The sequence below is a fragment of the Lontra canadensis genome, unplaced genomic scaffold (genome assembly GCF_010015895.1).
Source record: "Lontra canadensis isolate GAN:19392208 unplaced genomic scaffold, GSC_riverotter_1.0 scaffold133, whole genome shotgun sequence".
NCBI lineage: Eukaryota > Metazoa > Chordata > Mammalia > Carnivora > Mustelidae > Lontra > Lontra canadensis.
Genome location: NW_022631127.1, coordinates 3,212,862 through 3,228,198, shown reverse-complemented (window position 1 = coordinate 3,228,198; position 15,337 = coordinate 3,212,862). Strand labels below are relative to the sequence as shown.

Here is a 15,337-nt window from a genome sequence, read left to right as displayed (position 1 = left end):
GGGGGGGGGGGGGGGGGGGGGGGGGGGGGGGGGGGGGGGGGGGGGGACGGGGTGCCAGCCCCCAGGGACGCGGGCGAGGCTCTAGGTCTTCCTAGGAAAGGCAGCGGGCTGGGGGCTCTGGGTTCCCGCCTCCCAGGCAAGCCCCCATCTTCCTGCACCTCCTGGGCTTCAGAAGGTGGGTTGGCAACATTGTCACGTCCCTCTGAAGAGGCAAATAAATTATTGCTACAAAATAACGGGGCGGGAGAGGGGGAGGGGGCGGGGGCAGGCGGGCGCTCAGTTCACCGCGCGCACTGAGCGGCTGCTCCGAGGAAAGCGGTGCACCTTGATGTGCTTGGAGAGGTGGTCGCTCCGTGCGAACTTCTTCTCGCACACAGGACACTGGTAGGGCTTCACCCCCGAGTGCGAGCGCCGGTGCCGCGACAGCTCATCGGAGCGGGAGAACCTGCGGGACATTCAGGGGCCGCGGTGAGAGAGGCCCGCCCCGCCAGGAGCCCACCCAGAAGGCAGCGCAGGTGCAGGGCTCTACCTGGCCAGGCAGGCGGGGCCCGCCAGTCAGGCGGGGCCAACACTTCTCCAGGTTTTGAGTTACTTCTGAATCCCCTGGTGAAAAGTTGCTGTCCCCAGCCCGCCCCCACCTCCACCCCAGAATGGGAAGAGCTGTCAATAAAAGGCTCAGTGGCCGCACAGCAGTCCGTTCTTGGGCATCTGGGCCTGCGAGCAGCTGGTAAATATTCTGAGGGGCTGTTAAGCCACCAGAGCCTAGGATTTACTCTCCACAGCACCCTGCTAGCCGTGGAGAAGCTACCCCCCAGGCAGAACTTAGGGCTCTAGGAAGGTCTGCATGAGGAAGCCCATCCACAGGGGAAACGGAAGCCTGAGAGAGGTGTCTCTTTCCCCAGCACTGCAGAGAGCCCCTGGCTCCGCTCCCTTGCCTTCACTACAGCCATACATACACTGTATGCAGACTCACATTCCTACCCCGCTCCTGGTCACGGCTTTCCTGAAGTCTGGGTCCCGTAAGCTGTCACCAGACAAAACCACACCACCGCAAGATACTTCTGAGAGTTTAAATGGTTCACCTGCCACCTCCCTCTTTTGGCCTAAGCCTGTCTGGGAGCAAATGCTCCCAAAGCCCAGAGGCCACTGAGAATGAGCAGCTACTAATGGAAGAGGTAAGGATCCCAGCTGGGCCACAGGGCTGAGACCGCTGTCACTGACCTCTAGGATTTGAAGCCCCTCCACCCCCACCCCATAACCCTCATCTTGACAATGAGATCCCACTCCCCACACACACACACATACTTGTGCTCTACCCACATTGACCCATCCTTGGTCTCTCTTGCCACAGGACATTTGCACATACCGTTCCTTCCATCTGAAATGGGATTCCCTCCCCTCTTCTTGCTCCCTCTCTTCCATCACTCAAATGTCACTGCCTCAAGAAAGCCCTCCAGGACTGTATCCCATTCTAGGCTCCCATGGCACTAAATGCACCTCACTTTAACTTTAAATTCATTTTCAACTTTTTGGTGAATGTCAGTCTGTGCCATTAGACCATCAGTTCCATGAGGAAAGACGTGTGTGTCTTCCTCCCTGTGGTCCATCCCACAAGCAGCCCAGGGCCTGGCACATGGCAGGTGCCCATAAGTGCATTTACATGAAACAACTGATACAGCAAGCATCCACTGAGGATGGAGGGCTGTCACAAGGAATTCTTCTCAAGTCCTATTGCCTGCACACACACACACACGTGCACACCATGAAATGCACATGTACACACCCCTTTATACATCCACACACAGGCATGCCACAAACATGGGTGCACTGCACACACGTGTCCACTCTACATATGTGCACATGCATACAGTCACCTCACACGTGGGCGTGTGTGTACATACAAAAACACATGTGTGCACACACACAAGTACCAGGTCCACCCCTGTGGGTGGAGGCCTTCCTTAATCCCACAGCCTACCGAGGACTAGAAGGAACATGCCTTGGGGAAGGTTCAGCTGGGGAGTAGGAAGGCCTGAGCACTGGACAGGGAGCCTGCCCGGGAACTCAGAGGACAGGAAGCTCAGCCCAGTTCAGCTACCTCTGGAGCCTAGGACCTGGTCCTGAGAGAACAGCCAGGGGTCTGCACTTGGAGTCCACTCCACTTCATTTCCCAGGGCACCAACTTAGGCTGGCACAGAGCAATGCTCTCAGCATATGTTTGGAATAATGGAAGCTTGACTGGCCCATTTGCCAGATGAGGAAATTGAGGCTCAGAGTGATGAGGGCCTGATCCAGCATCCCTATCATGACAGAGCAGCCAAGGCCAGAGCAAAGGTCCTGGCATGGCTCCCTCCCATGCCCTGTTCACCCTGGTGACTGCAGAGTGCCTGACCTCCTCCACATTGCCTGGCTAGGCAGTGTGTGTCTCTGGAGCCCTGAGCCAATGAGGAAGTGGCATCAGTGCACGCTGGAGGTCAGAGCCTGGAGCCTGCTCCCAGGCCAGGGCCACTGCCCCCAGCAGGAGTTGAACACACAGCTTCTGAACGGGTGGGCCTTCCCAGAACACAGGCAGGCAGGAAGCCACAGAAATGATGCCACCAGCAATAGCCTTTGCTGAGCCTTCCTGGGCACCAGGCCCTGGGTTGTCTTGCCCCTTTCCGGTGAGGGAGCCAGGATCAGTACCAGAGAACAGACAATACCACAGCAAGGGCTCAAAAAGGACAAGGGGCTTGCCAGCGTCACAGAGCCAGCGACATGGTTGGATCCTTTCAGGTCCCTATCCCACTGGGAGCCCCGTGCAGCCCTGAGCAAGCTCAGGAACCATGTTGGGCCTGTTTCCTCACTCATCCAGTGAAGACCTCAGGATTCTGGCCCACCTTCTGGGACTCATCTCAGAGGCCAAAGGAGCTGACACAAAGACCACAGTGGCCCTCTGACCACGCGGACACTGTGGGAGAACCAGGCCCGAGAACAAGTTGTCCCTACCTCCAAACCTCTTCCCTGCTGCCTCAGCATCCTGTGACCTGAGAAGTCACAGACCTGAGAAGTGTGCTCTCAGAAGATCCGTACCTCACACCCTCACATGCATTCTCCCAGACAGCAGCCACTTGAGGACACTGAAGGCGACACAGTGGGAGGGAGGCCATGTGGCTAAGATGCAGGCCTTGCAGGCAGTGAGCTCGGCCACTGATCAGGGCCTGGGCAAGTCACCAAGCTCTCTGAGGCCCAGTTTCCCCACCTGGAGACAGGGAAATAACAGATCTGCCTCACAGGACTCTGAGGATTGTAAAAGGCATTGAGTGTTTAGAACAGTGCTCACCACATGGCAATCATTCAATGATTACCTGCAAGGAGCTCAGCGCAGTGCCCGGTCCCTGTTGATGTCTAGGGGCACATGGGTCAGCACCACGATTCATGTGGCTGAGGTGCAGGAAAGGGAAGCAGCCCATCACGACAGCCCCACAACTGGCACACACTACACCTTTGTGCAAAGCACCCTTCCCATCAGCCAGTAAGTCACGACTATCAACAGCCAGGTCTCAAGGACTGTAATGGGAATGGTGCTCCATGGAGTGGTATCATGCACAATCTGGCCAAGAACACTTGGGGGCTCTGCCAAGCACAGGCAAGAAGTTAGAAAATGCCTCGTTGAACAGGAACAGCAGTGACACAGGGGCTAAGAGAGGAGGCCAGCAGCGTACCACTGGGTCTGAATCCTATCCCTGCCACATTCCAGCTCTGGGGCCTCAGGCCCGCAACTACCCTTCTCTGGGCCTCCCATGTCCACTGGGGATGACCACAGTACCTGCCACAGAGGGCTGCTAGAAGTTATTAATATTCATATTAGCTGTGGAAGGAGGGTATTCTTTCTGGATGGAATGGTTTGGCCTTTCCGGAACAGGATGTTCTGCTGCCGTGAACAAAGGGGGCCTGTGTCCGAGAGCGTAGCAAGGAAACTTCTAGGAAGGCAGACAAACAGCCACTTCCCAGACAGTTAGATCGCGATAGGAAAAGTCTGGTTTGGGCCCCATCAAGAATGCCAGAACCATGTCCCAAGAGAGGAGGGGACAAGGAATACTGGGTTCAGGACCAAAAGCAAAAGGAAGTGGGGGCTGGTTACCTGGCAAATGATGACCTGGGTTGGGGGGAGGGGAGGACACCATTCAATTCACAAAGGGGCACAGGACACAGTGCCAGGGCCAGAACCAGCCCAGCAGGATAAAGAGCAAACTGCTCACAGGGCCACCGGAAATAGAGGCAGCCTTGGGTGTGGTAAGCTCCCCATATGAGAAGGCTGGCAAGTATTCAGGGGGCTGCCCGAAGTCCAGCTGCAGATGGAGGTCCTTCTTCCCACCACTCGAGCAGGCCACCTCCCATAGAAGGTTTGCCCAGGGGGCTAGAGAGAGGTCCTGAGTCTGGGTGGAGGAGGTTGGGGAGCAAACAGCCTGAGTTGAACTCCAGACTGTGCTACCCACTAGCTGTGTGACCGAGGAGACCTTACTTAACTGTTCTGTCCCTCAAATGCCTCCTCTACAGATGGGGACAGCATCCAGATGCCCACCTCGTGGACTTGCTTGGAGCATTAAATGAGTTACTCTGGAACACTCAGAACATGCATTAGGAGCTATTGTTATTGCCATTGTTGTTGGCTCTTTCCCCCTAGCCCAGAGGCATGACACCCGAAAGAGCTCACGGCCTTGTGGGAGAGAGAGAACACCCAGCCATTCTGGTACCAGGCACAAGGGATTGAGGACAAGGGAAAGGCCAGCTGTGTAGCAGCAGGCGTTGAGTTCCCAGGTGGGAAACGTATGTTCACCAGACTGCTGGTGGGTCAGGTGGGACCGAGATGCCCACCTGAGGGCACAGCCAGAGCCATGCCCACGAGCTCCATCCCCGTGGGCTCTCTGGAAATACAGATTGGTGCCTCCACATCACAGAGCTGTCGTAAGGGCGCAACGAGCTTATCTAATGTGACATGTGCAGAACAAAGCAGGGACCATTGCAAGACCAACTACCATTGCCATCAGGAGGAAAGTGCTAGAGACAGAGGGCACAGAGAGGATGCACAGAGGATGCACAGAGGGCAGGGGCCTGAGTGGGAGCCTGCATTGTGGAAGGGAGGTTGGGAAGCAGATCGTGCCAGAATGAGAAGTTTGGATAGGAATCTAAGTTTACCAAAGCACATGAAAAGGCCAGAATAGCCTCATAAGGTAATGAGTTCCTTGTGGCAGGAAGTATACAAGCAAGGGTGGAGATTTGTGGAAGGTATTCCTGCTCTGAGAACTTGGAGCAGTGCCCAGCATAGAGTAAGTGGTCAGAAAATATGGCGCGTAACTGTCATCATCACTACCACTGCTGTCCTGTCCAGACCAAGCTGCCCCAAAGCCAGTCTGTCTTCCTGCCCAAATACTGAGAGGGCACCCTCCATATACAAGGGACATGTGCATCTTGTGTCCATCTCCAGGGGCTCAGGATTCCTGATGGCCAACCAGGGACTCTTGCATTCTCAGAGAAATAGCTCTCCCAAAAGGCAGGCACCTTCAGCTCCCCGTGCCTCTGTCACCTATAACTCCACAAAGGCCTGACCCTATTCCAGGGAAAGCTTGGGAGAAGCTGGGGAGGCCCTCTGAAGGCCCAGGAGTGGTTGGAGCCAGGGATGGCTCCACGGTCAGCTTCAAGGGACCTTGCTATGCCAGGCACACACCAGCCTACCCCTGCAAGAGGGTCCTGGGCAAGGAGACCAGTGCCAAGGCCCACACAGTGGCAAAGCTGAATCCCCTCCACAGATCCCACTCCCACTTGCTTGCACACCTCCTACCATGGGGAACTTACCACCTCCAGAGGATACTGTGTTGGAGCTGAGACATGCCTCTGTAAGATGCACTCTGGGCTGAGGGTTCCATCTGCTCTCTGGGACAGCCCAGAAGGTGACAGGTCCCCTCCTCCTAGGGGAATGGGACAAGCCGGCAACCTTCACCAAGGACCACACCCTTTTGCCTCGTGGCGCTACCTGACTGGAGGGGCCACTTGCCAAGAGTCAGCAGTGGCCAGGGGACAGTGCCCAGGAACGTAAGCCCATCATGAGTCGGACCAGTGCTCTGGCCAGCCAGATGCCCAACCCCTCCACAGCCCTGCCCCCCACCAAGAAAATATGCATCCAAGAGGAGTCCCTGGGAGTCTGGGGTACCTCCAAAATAGCACCCTTCTCAGACTCCACCCTTTCTGAGTAACAGGACCACCAATGAGAAGGGGGTAGTGCTGAGTGTTCCTGCACCCCTGACCCTGGTAGGGAGCAGGCCCTCCACTTCACAGATGAGGAAAACTGAGGCTTGGCCGGGGGGACCTCCCCGGAGGCACATGGCGAATTGGAGGCTGACCTAGGCTGAGGCTCCCCATGGTTACTGCCAGCTACTCCCTATCAAGGGTGTCACAATGCCCCTCCCTTCTACAGTTGAGTGCCTGCCTCTACCGCCCCAGTGTCTCAGCTTCTCCCCCAACCCCCAAGCTCCGACCAGCAACACTGCATACCCACCTGTGTGTCAAGCCTCACAAGTGGCCCCACAGGTGCACCTGTCTCCCCAGGGCCCACCTGGCACACTGTGCCAGGATGCCCAGGGAGGGATGGGACACCAGGCACCGCCACCCTGGTGTCAACACTGTGCCCACTCTTGCAGAAGCCATGTGGGCCTGTCTGATGGGTGCCTTTGTGGGGTCAGTGGCTGGGTGACACCCTTCATCAGGAAAGACCTCCATAACCCCAGGTGCTGTTTGGGAGAAGTCCCTTCCCTGGCCAGCCCAGCACTCCATGGAAAGAGGCAGCAGCATCACATTGGATCTTCCAGTCACCGATCCCACCACACCACAGCCAGCCAGGACTCTAGGGCCAGCACCTCCCACCGGGGGCCAACTCTCCAGCGCTCTCAGATGAGTCAGGTCAAGAAAACAGAAGCTGCCAACGGCTCCCCATCGGTCACACCCACACAGATGCACACACACGGACAGGGTACACAAACATGGGGAGTTATGCAACACACCAAGACACACAACTAAGAAAGCAAGACGTGTACACATATGCACACGCACAGCTGCCCGCCTTCTGCGAGATCCGCACACAGACAGATGAGCGCACCTCGTTGCTCTCTCGCACACATCCGCAAAGCAGCAGCCATGGCAGCAGTGCACAAATGTGGGAGCACAGGCCACCCTCCTGGGGGGCCACATTCCTACGGGGTCAGTGTGCTGAAGACTTGGGACAGCCAGTTTTCATGGTACCCCTGGCCATGGGAGCTCCCGGCTACCTGCTTTTCAGGACAAGGTACCCAAGCCCACCCAGGGGCCCGCCAGCTCTGCCACCCGCTGCCTGCATAGCCCTGAGCAAGACCCCTTATCCTTTGAGAGCTGGTTTCCCCTGCTGTACCCCACAGAATGGAGTCTACAAGGACTTTTCCACCTTCACTCAGCACCCCCTGCCTGGTTGTCCTGTGAAGATTCCCAAATACACCTTCAAGTACCCGCTGGGGAGCAAGGACCAAGCCCAGCCCGTGAGTCCAAGAACATCTGCAAGTGAAGCTGGTCCCTCTGGTTGGAACAGAAGCATTTCCAGGTTGTGACTCCTCTGATACAGGACCCTCTGGCTCCAATCCCATTGACATAGTGCTGTGGCCTTGGGCAAGTTACCTAGCAGGTCTGAGCCTGTTTGCTCAGCTGAAAGATGGCAGCGAGGGTAGTACTTTCCCTAGGGGTGCTGTGAGGCCCAGAGGGAGCAGTGCACACGTGGCCACAGCTCCCTCGGAAACACAGCCCTTAACTCTATCATTTTTAGCTGCCCTCGTTACTAAGGAGAGGGCCCTTCTGCCATGGCCCAGCTCCTAGCCCTGGTCATGAGCTGCAGCAAGCCTTACCTGGTCATTATGAAACTGGAGACCAGTTTTTTTTTAGGCTCTAGTGATCACTAGGGATGAGGAAACCTCTGGGCAGCCATGCCAGCTCTGGCCCCACTCCCTGCCTGCCCCCCTCTCCCCTTCCTAATCAGCCTTATCTAACGGTGAACCAGGCCTTGACCGCAAACCCAGCGGAGCAGAGATTCATCGGCTGTGCTCAGCACCCGCCTTGTCACCTGTCATACTGACCTCCAGCCGCAGCCCGGCCAGGTGCAGGCAAAGGGCTTCTCGCCTGTGTGCCGGCGCAAGTGGGCCTTGAGGTGGCTGCTTTTGGTGTACATCTTGCTGCAGCCAGGGAAAGTACATTTGTGCATTTTGATGAGTTCTGCTGCCGGATTCTTGGGGAACTTCTGGCCCATGAGTAGGCCGGTGGGGCCAGGGCCCAGGGGTCCCGACCCAATGGGCTTGGCAGCAATGGGCACAGGGGCAATTCGCACGAACTTGGATGACAGGTTCACATTGGAGGAGGGCACCACCTGGGGCACAAGTGCGAAGGTCTGACCCTGGATATTGACCAGGAGCTGGGCCACCTTGACGCTTTCCGGGGCCTGCCCAGGGGAGGCAGGCTCCGTGCCTGACTCCTGCTTCACCTGCACAGGCTGGATCTGTAGCAGCACTGGGATAGGGCCATCAGATGCAGGCCCCCCACCCGGGCTCTGGCTGCCGCCCACACTGGCACTGCCCAGAGGCGGGGTGCAGCGCTCTCTCCCACTGGACCCGGGATGGAGGTGGCTCCTGTGTGGCCCGGCTGAGAGCTGGTCACAGGCCTCTGCGTCCTTGCTGTTGCTCTCTGGGGCCTCCTTGACTCCCAGCTCCATGTTCTCTTCCAGAAACTCTTCAATCTCCTCCAGGGTGGGCTGGAAGGGCCTTGGGACGTCATCAGGGTCACTCACAGGAAATTCGGGGAAGCAGAAATGCTCCCCCTTCACAGGTGTCGGTGCCCTCCGCCAGGCCCCCCAGGCCATGGAACCACCGGTGGCCCCAATGCCACCACTGCCACCACTGCCCAGTGTGGCCTGGGACAGCAGGAAGTCCAAGATGCTGTCCTGGCCCTCAGCACCTGGCCCACCACTGTAGCAGGAGCAGACAGCTTGTGAGTCTGGGCTGGCACAGGAGCAGAGGCTGGAGGCGTCGCTGTCATCCTCCGAGAGGGGCGAGGGCAGCCTGTGGTACGCCCGCCCACTGGCCAGCCTGTCACCCAGATAACCAACTGGGCATTTCGGCGACGAGAAGGTCTCGTCCACTGGCAGCAAGTGGTCCACCATGCTGGCCTGGCCGTGCCGTTGGCGGCTGCAGAGAGGAACAAAGGAGGCCTGGTCAGGAGGACGGCATGCTCACCTGCCACCTCATGGGCCTGTGCCCCCACTCCGCTGCTGGCCCACAGGCTCCCACTGCCAAATGCCTGGGTCCTGTCTCCATCCCATCCCGTGGGAGAACTCTATCTGCAAGAGTGTTTTCTGAAATTGCACCACCTGTTTGCAAAAGAGCGCTCTCCAAGCCCATTGCACAATCCAGGGTACTTTTGGTTTCAAACAGGTTTTCCAGAACAATTCGGTAAAGAACACCCGTGTATCTGTGAATGATTGAGCGTGAATGCATGAGAGTGAGAAAGTACGCGAGAAGGCTCTCTGTACCCTGAAATGGCCAAGGTTGGGGAACCCCATCCAGCTAACTGGAGTGGCTGCATTTCTGAGGACACCTGACCTCAGCTCCATTCTTGTTGAGTCACTGGCAGGGGCAGGAGATTGGCCATTTGCCCTCTGACCCCTGGGTGGTTGGGGCCTGAGTAGGGTTACCAGATTGAGCAAATAAAACTAGAGGCCACCCAATTAAATCTGATGTTCAGGTTTTAAAAAAACAAGCAACTTGTAACACAAGTATATCCCAAATATTAAATGGGCCATGCTCTTAAGTAATTATTTTATCTGATAGTGAACCTTAATTTAGCAGTCCGTATTTTAATCAGGTAAGTCTAATTTGTGGGGGAAAGAGAAAAAAGACTAAAGACCCATATGCCCCTGTCCTCACAGTCTGTTTCCCCATCTGAAGGGGGACAGCTCATCCACCCTCCCGTTCTCAGATCCCTCTAGCCTCACCTGCCTCCTCTGTGAAATGGGAAAGGCAGGGACAGAACAAAATGCTCTCAGCTGTACCCAGGCATTTTACTGAGGCTTTACCACTAGGTGAACAGGACGCTACCCCACAGTGATAACTCAAGAGCGCAAAAGTGGACCCAGGTCCCAGCACTTGCATGGCCACTACCCCATTTTGACTTCACAGCCACCTAGTGGGATGGGAGATAAAATGCCCTTGGCCTGTACCCCCCACCCCATGGTGCACTCACCACCTCAGGAAGGCTCAGCTAACTCCCGTCTTCCCACTAGACCATGAACTCCATGACGGCAGGCTAGGCTGCTAGGTCTCCACTGTGTTCCCAGCTCCCGGCGTGGCAGCTGGTGCCCAGGAGGGGCTCAGAGAATATCAACAGAGAAGAGAGGGGACATCTGCCTCCTCTGAAGGCCATGCTAGGTCCGGTGTCCAAGGAGAGTCAACAGTGTACAGCTGTAATTGGGCCACCTATGTGGACCTTTGTCCCCACCCAGTGACCAGTGAGGTTTGGTAAAAGGGAACTTTCTATATCTGAAACCAGAGATTCTCTGCTGCCTGTCATCACTCTGCACCCACCCCTATGCTCTGTCTTGAGGACTACTCCTGGACCTGGCACACACTGCTACCCAATAGTCAACAAGTCAACAAGCCTGGCCAGGGACAGAGACCTCTCAGGGCCAGCTAGGATCATCATCAGCTGTGCATTCCCCAAATCTCAGTTTCCCCACCTGTTCCAGGCTCCAATGATCTCGGTTTCCCACTAATCCAGGAAGCTTCATGGAGCTCCAGGAAACCAAGGCAAGGTAGATGCTCTTGGCAAGTCTGTGCCCCAGGGCAGTTTCACCAAGAGGACATTTGGCTCTTTGATTTTAAATACTCATCTGAGGATTTAAAACTGGGAATTTCAAAATACACACTAGTCACAGAATTAGATGCTAAGAAGGAATGAAAGTGCCAGATAATGTGAAGGGCAATGAGCCCACACTGAGCCCTAGGCCCTGCTACCACCCCTTTAACCTACCCTATGAGCAGGAGGCGCTGCTCCTGCCTCTGCAACTTAGCTGAGCAGACTCAGGCAGGTAGCACAACTTATCTGTGTCTGTGTCATGGTCTGTTGGATGGGGAGGCTGCCAGTGGTGCCTATTTCCCGGGTTGCTGAAAGAGTTCAGTGAGCTAACACAACTGAACACTTACAATGGGGGTGCCACATGCAAGTGTGGGTCAGTACCAGCCACTAGGATTAACCTCCAAATAAGTGAACACATATTCTTTCTGTCCCTCTGCTGTGAGCCTAAGGAATCAGGGGGTCTCCAGCCTTCCTGGAACCCAGGCCTTAACTGGTGGGAAGAGGCAGATCAGGCCATGTTCTTGCCCACTTAAAACTCTCCCCTGAAATGTGATCACCAACTGAATATTATTACATGATAGTAAGGAATTACTGTTAATATTTTTAAGTGTGATGATAGTATCACAGTTGGGAACTGAGATATTCACAGATGAAATGGTATAAAAAGAAAGAATGGGAGAAATAAGTAAGTATAGTAGGGTAGGGTAGGAGAGAATTTCTATTAACTTCTCCAGGAAATGTGACCCCTTCTCTCCCAGCAGCCCAGCACCTGGGCCTTGCCCATCTCTCCCAGACCTCACATCCACCTGCTCCACTCCACACTGACTGTGCCCTCTCTGTGGTTCCCTCTTCCCCTCAGTGCTCCCAGTGGGAATGCCTTATTTAGATCCCAGCTCTGAAGTCACTGTCTGGGGTGGCGGGGTAGAGCGCTTTCCTGACCACCCTCTGTCAAATTATCCCACTTTATATTCTTCTAGCAGTTGCTACCAGGAGGAAACTATCGTGGTTATCTTTGTGTACTTTATCTTCTGTCTACCTCCCCAACAAAATACAAGCTGTTCTGACTATCCAGTCCACCACTATCCTAGAGTCTAGAACAGGACCTAGCACAATTTGCTGAGTGAATGAGACGTTCTTCAGGAAGTCAGACAGGCAGTAGGGGTGTGGGGATTCCACCAGGAATAGAATGGCCAGAGTCAGGCAGAAAAGATTTAATGCAGGGCTGAGCAGCCTGGGTGGACACTCAGGCACTGAGAGCAGAGAAGGGGCTCTGGGGCTACCCTGGGTGCTGGCGGTAGAAAAAGGTCCCGCCAGGGCTGGAGGGAGCCGGCTGGGGCGCTAAAATACAGCAGCACATGGCAGGGCCAGAAACACTGCCTGCATGCAGGGGGAGGGGACAAACTGTTCCGGGCACCGTCCCCGGCCTACAGCCGGACTCCGCCCCCCCCCCCCCCCCCCCAGCCCGGCCAGGCCTGCTGTTTATCCTCCCGGGGACACAGCGGCTGCAGGAACAACATGTAATTGATAACAAGCCCAGCGCCCGCCAAGGGCTTGCCATTGGGTCAGCGTGCAAATCACGGGGGTGGCTGGTGGGGGCCGCCCTTCAAAATAAGAGTCTCGCTCCCTGCGCCATCCGCAGGCCCCAAAGTCGCAGAGGCCAGGCGTCCTCCCACTTGTAGGACGGCGGGGGCTCCCGGGAGCCACCTAGTTCTTGGGGGAAAGGTGATTTGAGGGACTAAAGCATTTGGGGATTTTTGTCAGCTCCCCAGGGACTGGGTAAGAAAACATCCCCTCTGTGTCCTGGAGGGGGGTTGGGGGGTGGTCCTTTGGGAATACCACCGTGGGGAGGAAAGAGGGAACCCGAAACAGACGGCCATGGTGGGTGGGGGCGGCCTCTCCTCCGTCCCCCGCCACCCCCGGCCACCGATCTGCTCATGGTCAGTAGAAAGAACCAAGGGACTCCAAGTGGGTAGTAGGAGTACAAGACGTGTGAAGAGTGCGGGTGTGCGCGAAGGGGTGTGAGTTCGTGTCGTGTGATTGTGCGTGTGCGGGGCGTGGTGCGCGGCAGCAGTGTGGCTGTGCCAGAGGGTGTCCCCGACATACTCGTGCGTGGAGCTGACGTGGGTGCCCGCGCGGGTGTGGGAAGGGGCGTGGGAAAGGAAGACGTGGGGGACCAGCTCAGACCCCTCGGTGAGCCCTGGAGCTCTGCCCGCCGGGCACCATGCCCTCGGCCCGCACCCCCCTCCCCCGGAGGCCACGGCTGCGGTGACCGACAGTAACCCCACCGCCACAGACCACTCCGTCCCCCATTCCCGGCCCCCGACCGGCCGGCGCGTCCGCCTGTCCGCTCCTCTCGCCAGGCCCGGCCGGGTGCCCGCCATATGGGAGGGCCGGCCCGCAAGGCGCGCAGGACTCGCGGGACCAGGCGCTGAGGCGGCGTCCCGGACCTGCACGGGGAAAGTGTCTATGGGCAACTGGGGTCACTCTCCCACGGGCTTGTCCGATCCCCGGGCCAGCACAGGGGCTCACCCCGCTCCTCCGACATTTCCTCGGACACTCGGGCGGAGCTTAGGACAGCGGCGGGGGCACCCGGACACACGACCAGAGGCCAGTCAGCGCTCCCACTGCCCCACGCGTGCCCCAACCAGCCCCCTGGGCGCCCGGAGCCGCGTCCACGCAGCCGACCGGCCTCCCCAAGGTTTTCCCACCTGAACTTGGCGCACGCCCGGCTAGCGGCCAGGCCCCGGCGGTCCTGAGGCCCCGGGGGCTGGGCTGGGGGCGGCGGCCTGGCTCCCGGTCCGGCGGCGGCCGCAGGCCCAGCCGCGGGTCCTGCTTTGGTTTGCTCGCCCGCTGGACCGCGGGTCGCTGCGGCGGAGCACTGGCCCGCCGCGGCTGGCTCCGCGCTCACTCCCCGCGGCTCACGTGACGCCGCGGGCGCCGCGAAGGCTCGCAGGAGGCTCGGCCCCGGGCGTGCGCCCCATTGGCCTGCACCGCGCGTCACGCGCCCGGCCCCGCCCCCAGCCCCTCCCCAGCTGCGCGGCTCGCGGGGCTCCGCCGCCGCCCGCGCGCACCCGGTACAGGAGCCACCGGCCCCGCGCGGCCCGCGGTCTCCAGCCGCTTTCCCTCCCCCCACCACGGCCGTGGGCTCGCGGTGTCCGTGGGACCCGCCTCTGAAGGTTGGTCCCCAGGTGAGAACGTGAGACGGGCCTCCGGCCCCGCCCAGAGCCCTGAGATTGTTCCAAAGTGGAGGTCCAGGTGGGGGCCGTGGGCCGCGCGGGCCAGGTCTGCCTCCACTCCCACTTCCAGCCCGGCACCCGCCGCTGTGTCTCCCGCTGAGAGCCGGGGAAGTCGGGGACTTGCCTTAGGCAATCCGGCACGGTCTTTCTGCTGAGCAATCACGGTTCTTACCCCCAGGGAAAGTGAGCGCTCAAGGCGCTGCCTCCCAGGCCTCTCAGAAGGTCTGACGGCGTTTGACCCCTGCCTCCAGTCACTGACACTTGGTGTTTGGGCCACCCTCCCGAAGACACAGCGGTGCTCCACAGGCTGCAAAGGCCGTGCTCAGGCTGCTGTAGTCCGCAGCAGTCCCGGGACGCGTTGGCATTCCACTCGGGTGGAAAGAGGGAGGCTCAGAGTGACTTGCCCAAGAAGTACGAGTGAGCCCAAGGTGCCATGCACCCTGCTATGCCCTTTACCCCTGTGGGATCCTCAACCAAGTATTTACAGATGAAGAAACGGACTCTGAGGGCTGCGGTCCTCCCTGGGTCTCTTAGCCAGTAAGGAGAGAGGAGGGGGTGAAGCAGAGCCTGTCTGTCCCAGGGAGGGCATCTTCCAGGCACCCCAGGGACACGTGAGCAGAGGTCTTTCTAAGGAGTTAACATCTTTTCCCTTCCTGGCCTGGGAGGTGAAGAGCGTTTTCTCTGCTCCTCTCCCAGTACACTGCCAGAGCAGGAATGCATGGCCAGGAGCTGTCTGGGCTCTCTGGAATGCTGTGGGTCTGGGCTCCTGCGTCCATGCCAGGGCTCGCCCCTGGATCATGTGGTCCTCCCTGTGCACCCAGTTGGGGCCAGGGATGCAGCGCCTGCTGCCACCCAGAGCCAAACCGCGGCCTGGTGGGCAGGTTTGGAGGACGCTGGTGTAGAAGATGAAATACCTCCTAGCAGCTCGGGCACTTAGGTGGTCAGAAACTGACAAGCAGAGAACAATAAATACTCTGTGGCTTCACTTCGTGCGGAATCTTAAAAACTAAAAACAAAACATTCCTAGAAAAAGAGATCAGACTTGTGGTCACCAGAGGATGGGGGAGAGGGAATTGAAAAAGTTGGTGGAAAGGGACAAACTTCTAGGTGTAAGATTAAACAAGCCCTGGGGGCTGTCTGGTACAACTTGACATTCAACACTGTTGTGTGATGTACAGGAAAGTTATTAAGAGAGTAGATCCCAA

General features: G+C 57.8%; 1 protein-coding gene across 3 annotated transcripts; it reads right to left on the bottom strand.

The window, feature by feature from the left end:
• Nucleotides 1-34: 34 nt before the first annotated feature.
• On the bottom strand, nt 35-14,731 carry KLF15 (Kruppel like factor 15). 3 transcript variants are annotated; one of them, XM_032842784.1, is made up of 3 exons: nt 14,618-14,731; nt 8,130-9,230; nt 35-445 (listed from the first exon to the last, which is right to left on the bottom strand). In XM_032842784.1, the coding sequence occupies exons 1-3, from the start codon at nt 14,719-14,721 to the stop codon at nt 277-279; spliced, it is 1,374 nt and encodes a 457-aa protein (XP_032698675.1). In that variant the 5' UTR covers nt 14,722-14,731; the 3' UTR covers nt 35-276. The 3 variants fall into 3 exon arrangements, with proteins under 3 accessions (XP_032698675.1, XP_032698676.1, XP_032698677.1); XM_032842785.1 differs by lacking the exon at nt 14,618-14,731 and adding an exon at nt 13,605-13,807; XM_032842786.1 differs by lacking the exon at nt 14,618-14,731 and adding an exon at nt 10,285-10,768.
• Between the last annotated feature and the right edge of the window lie 606 nt (nt 14,732-15,337).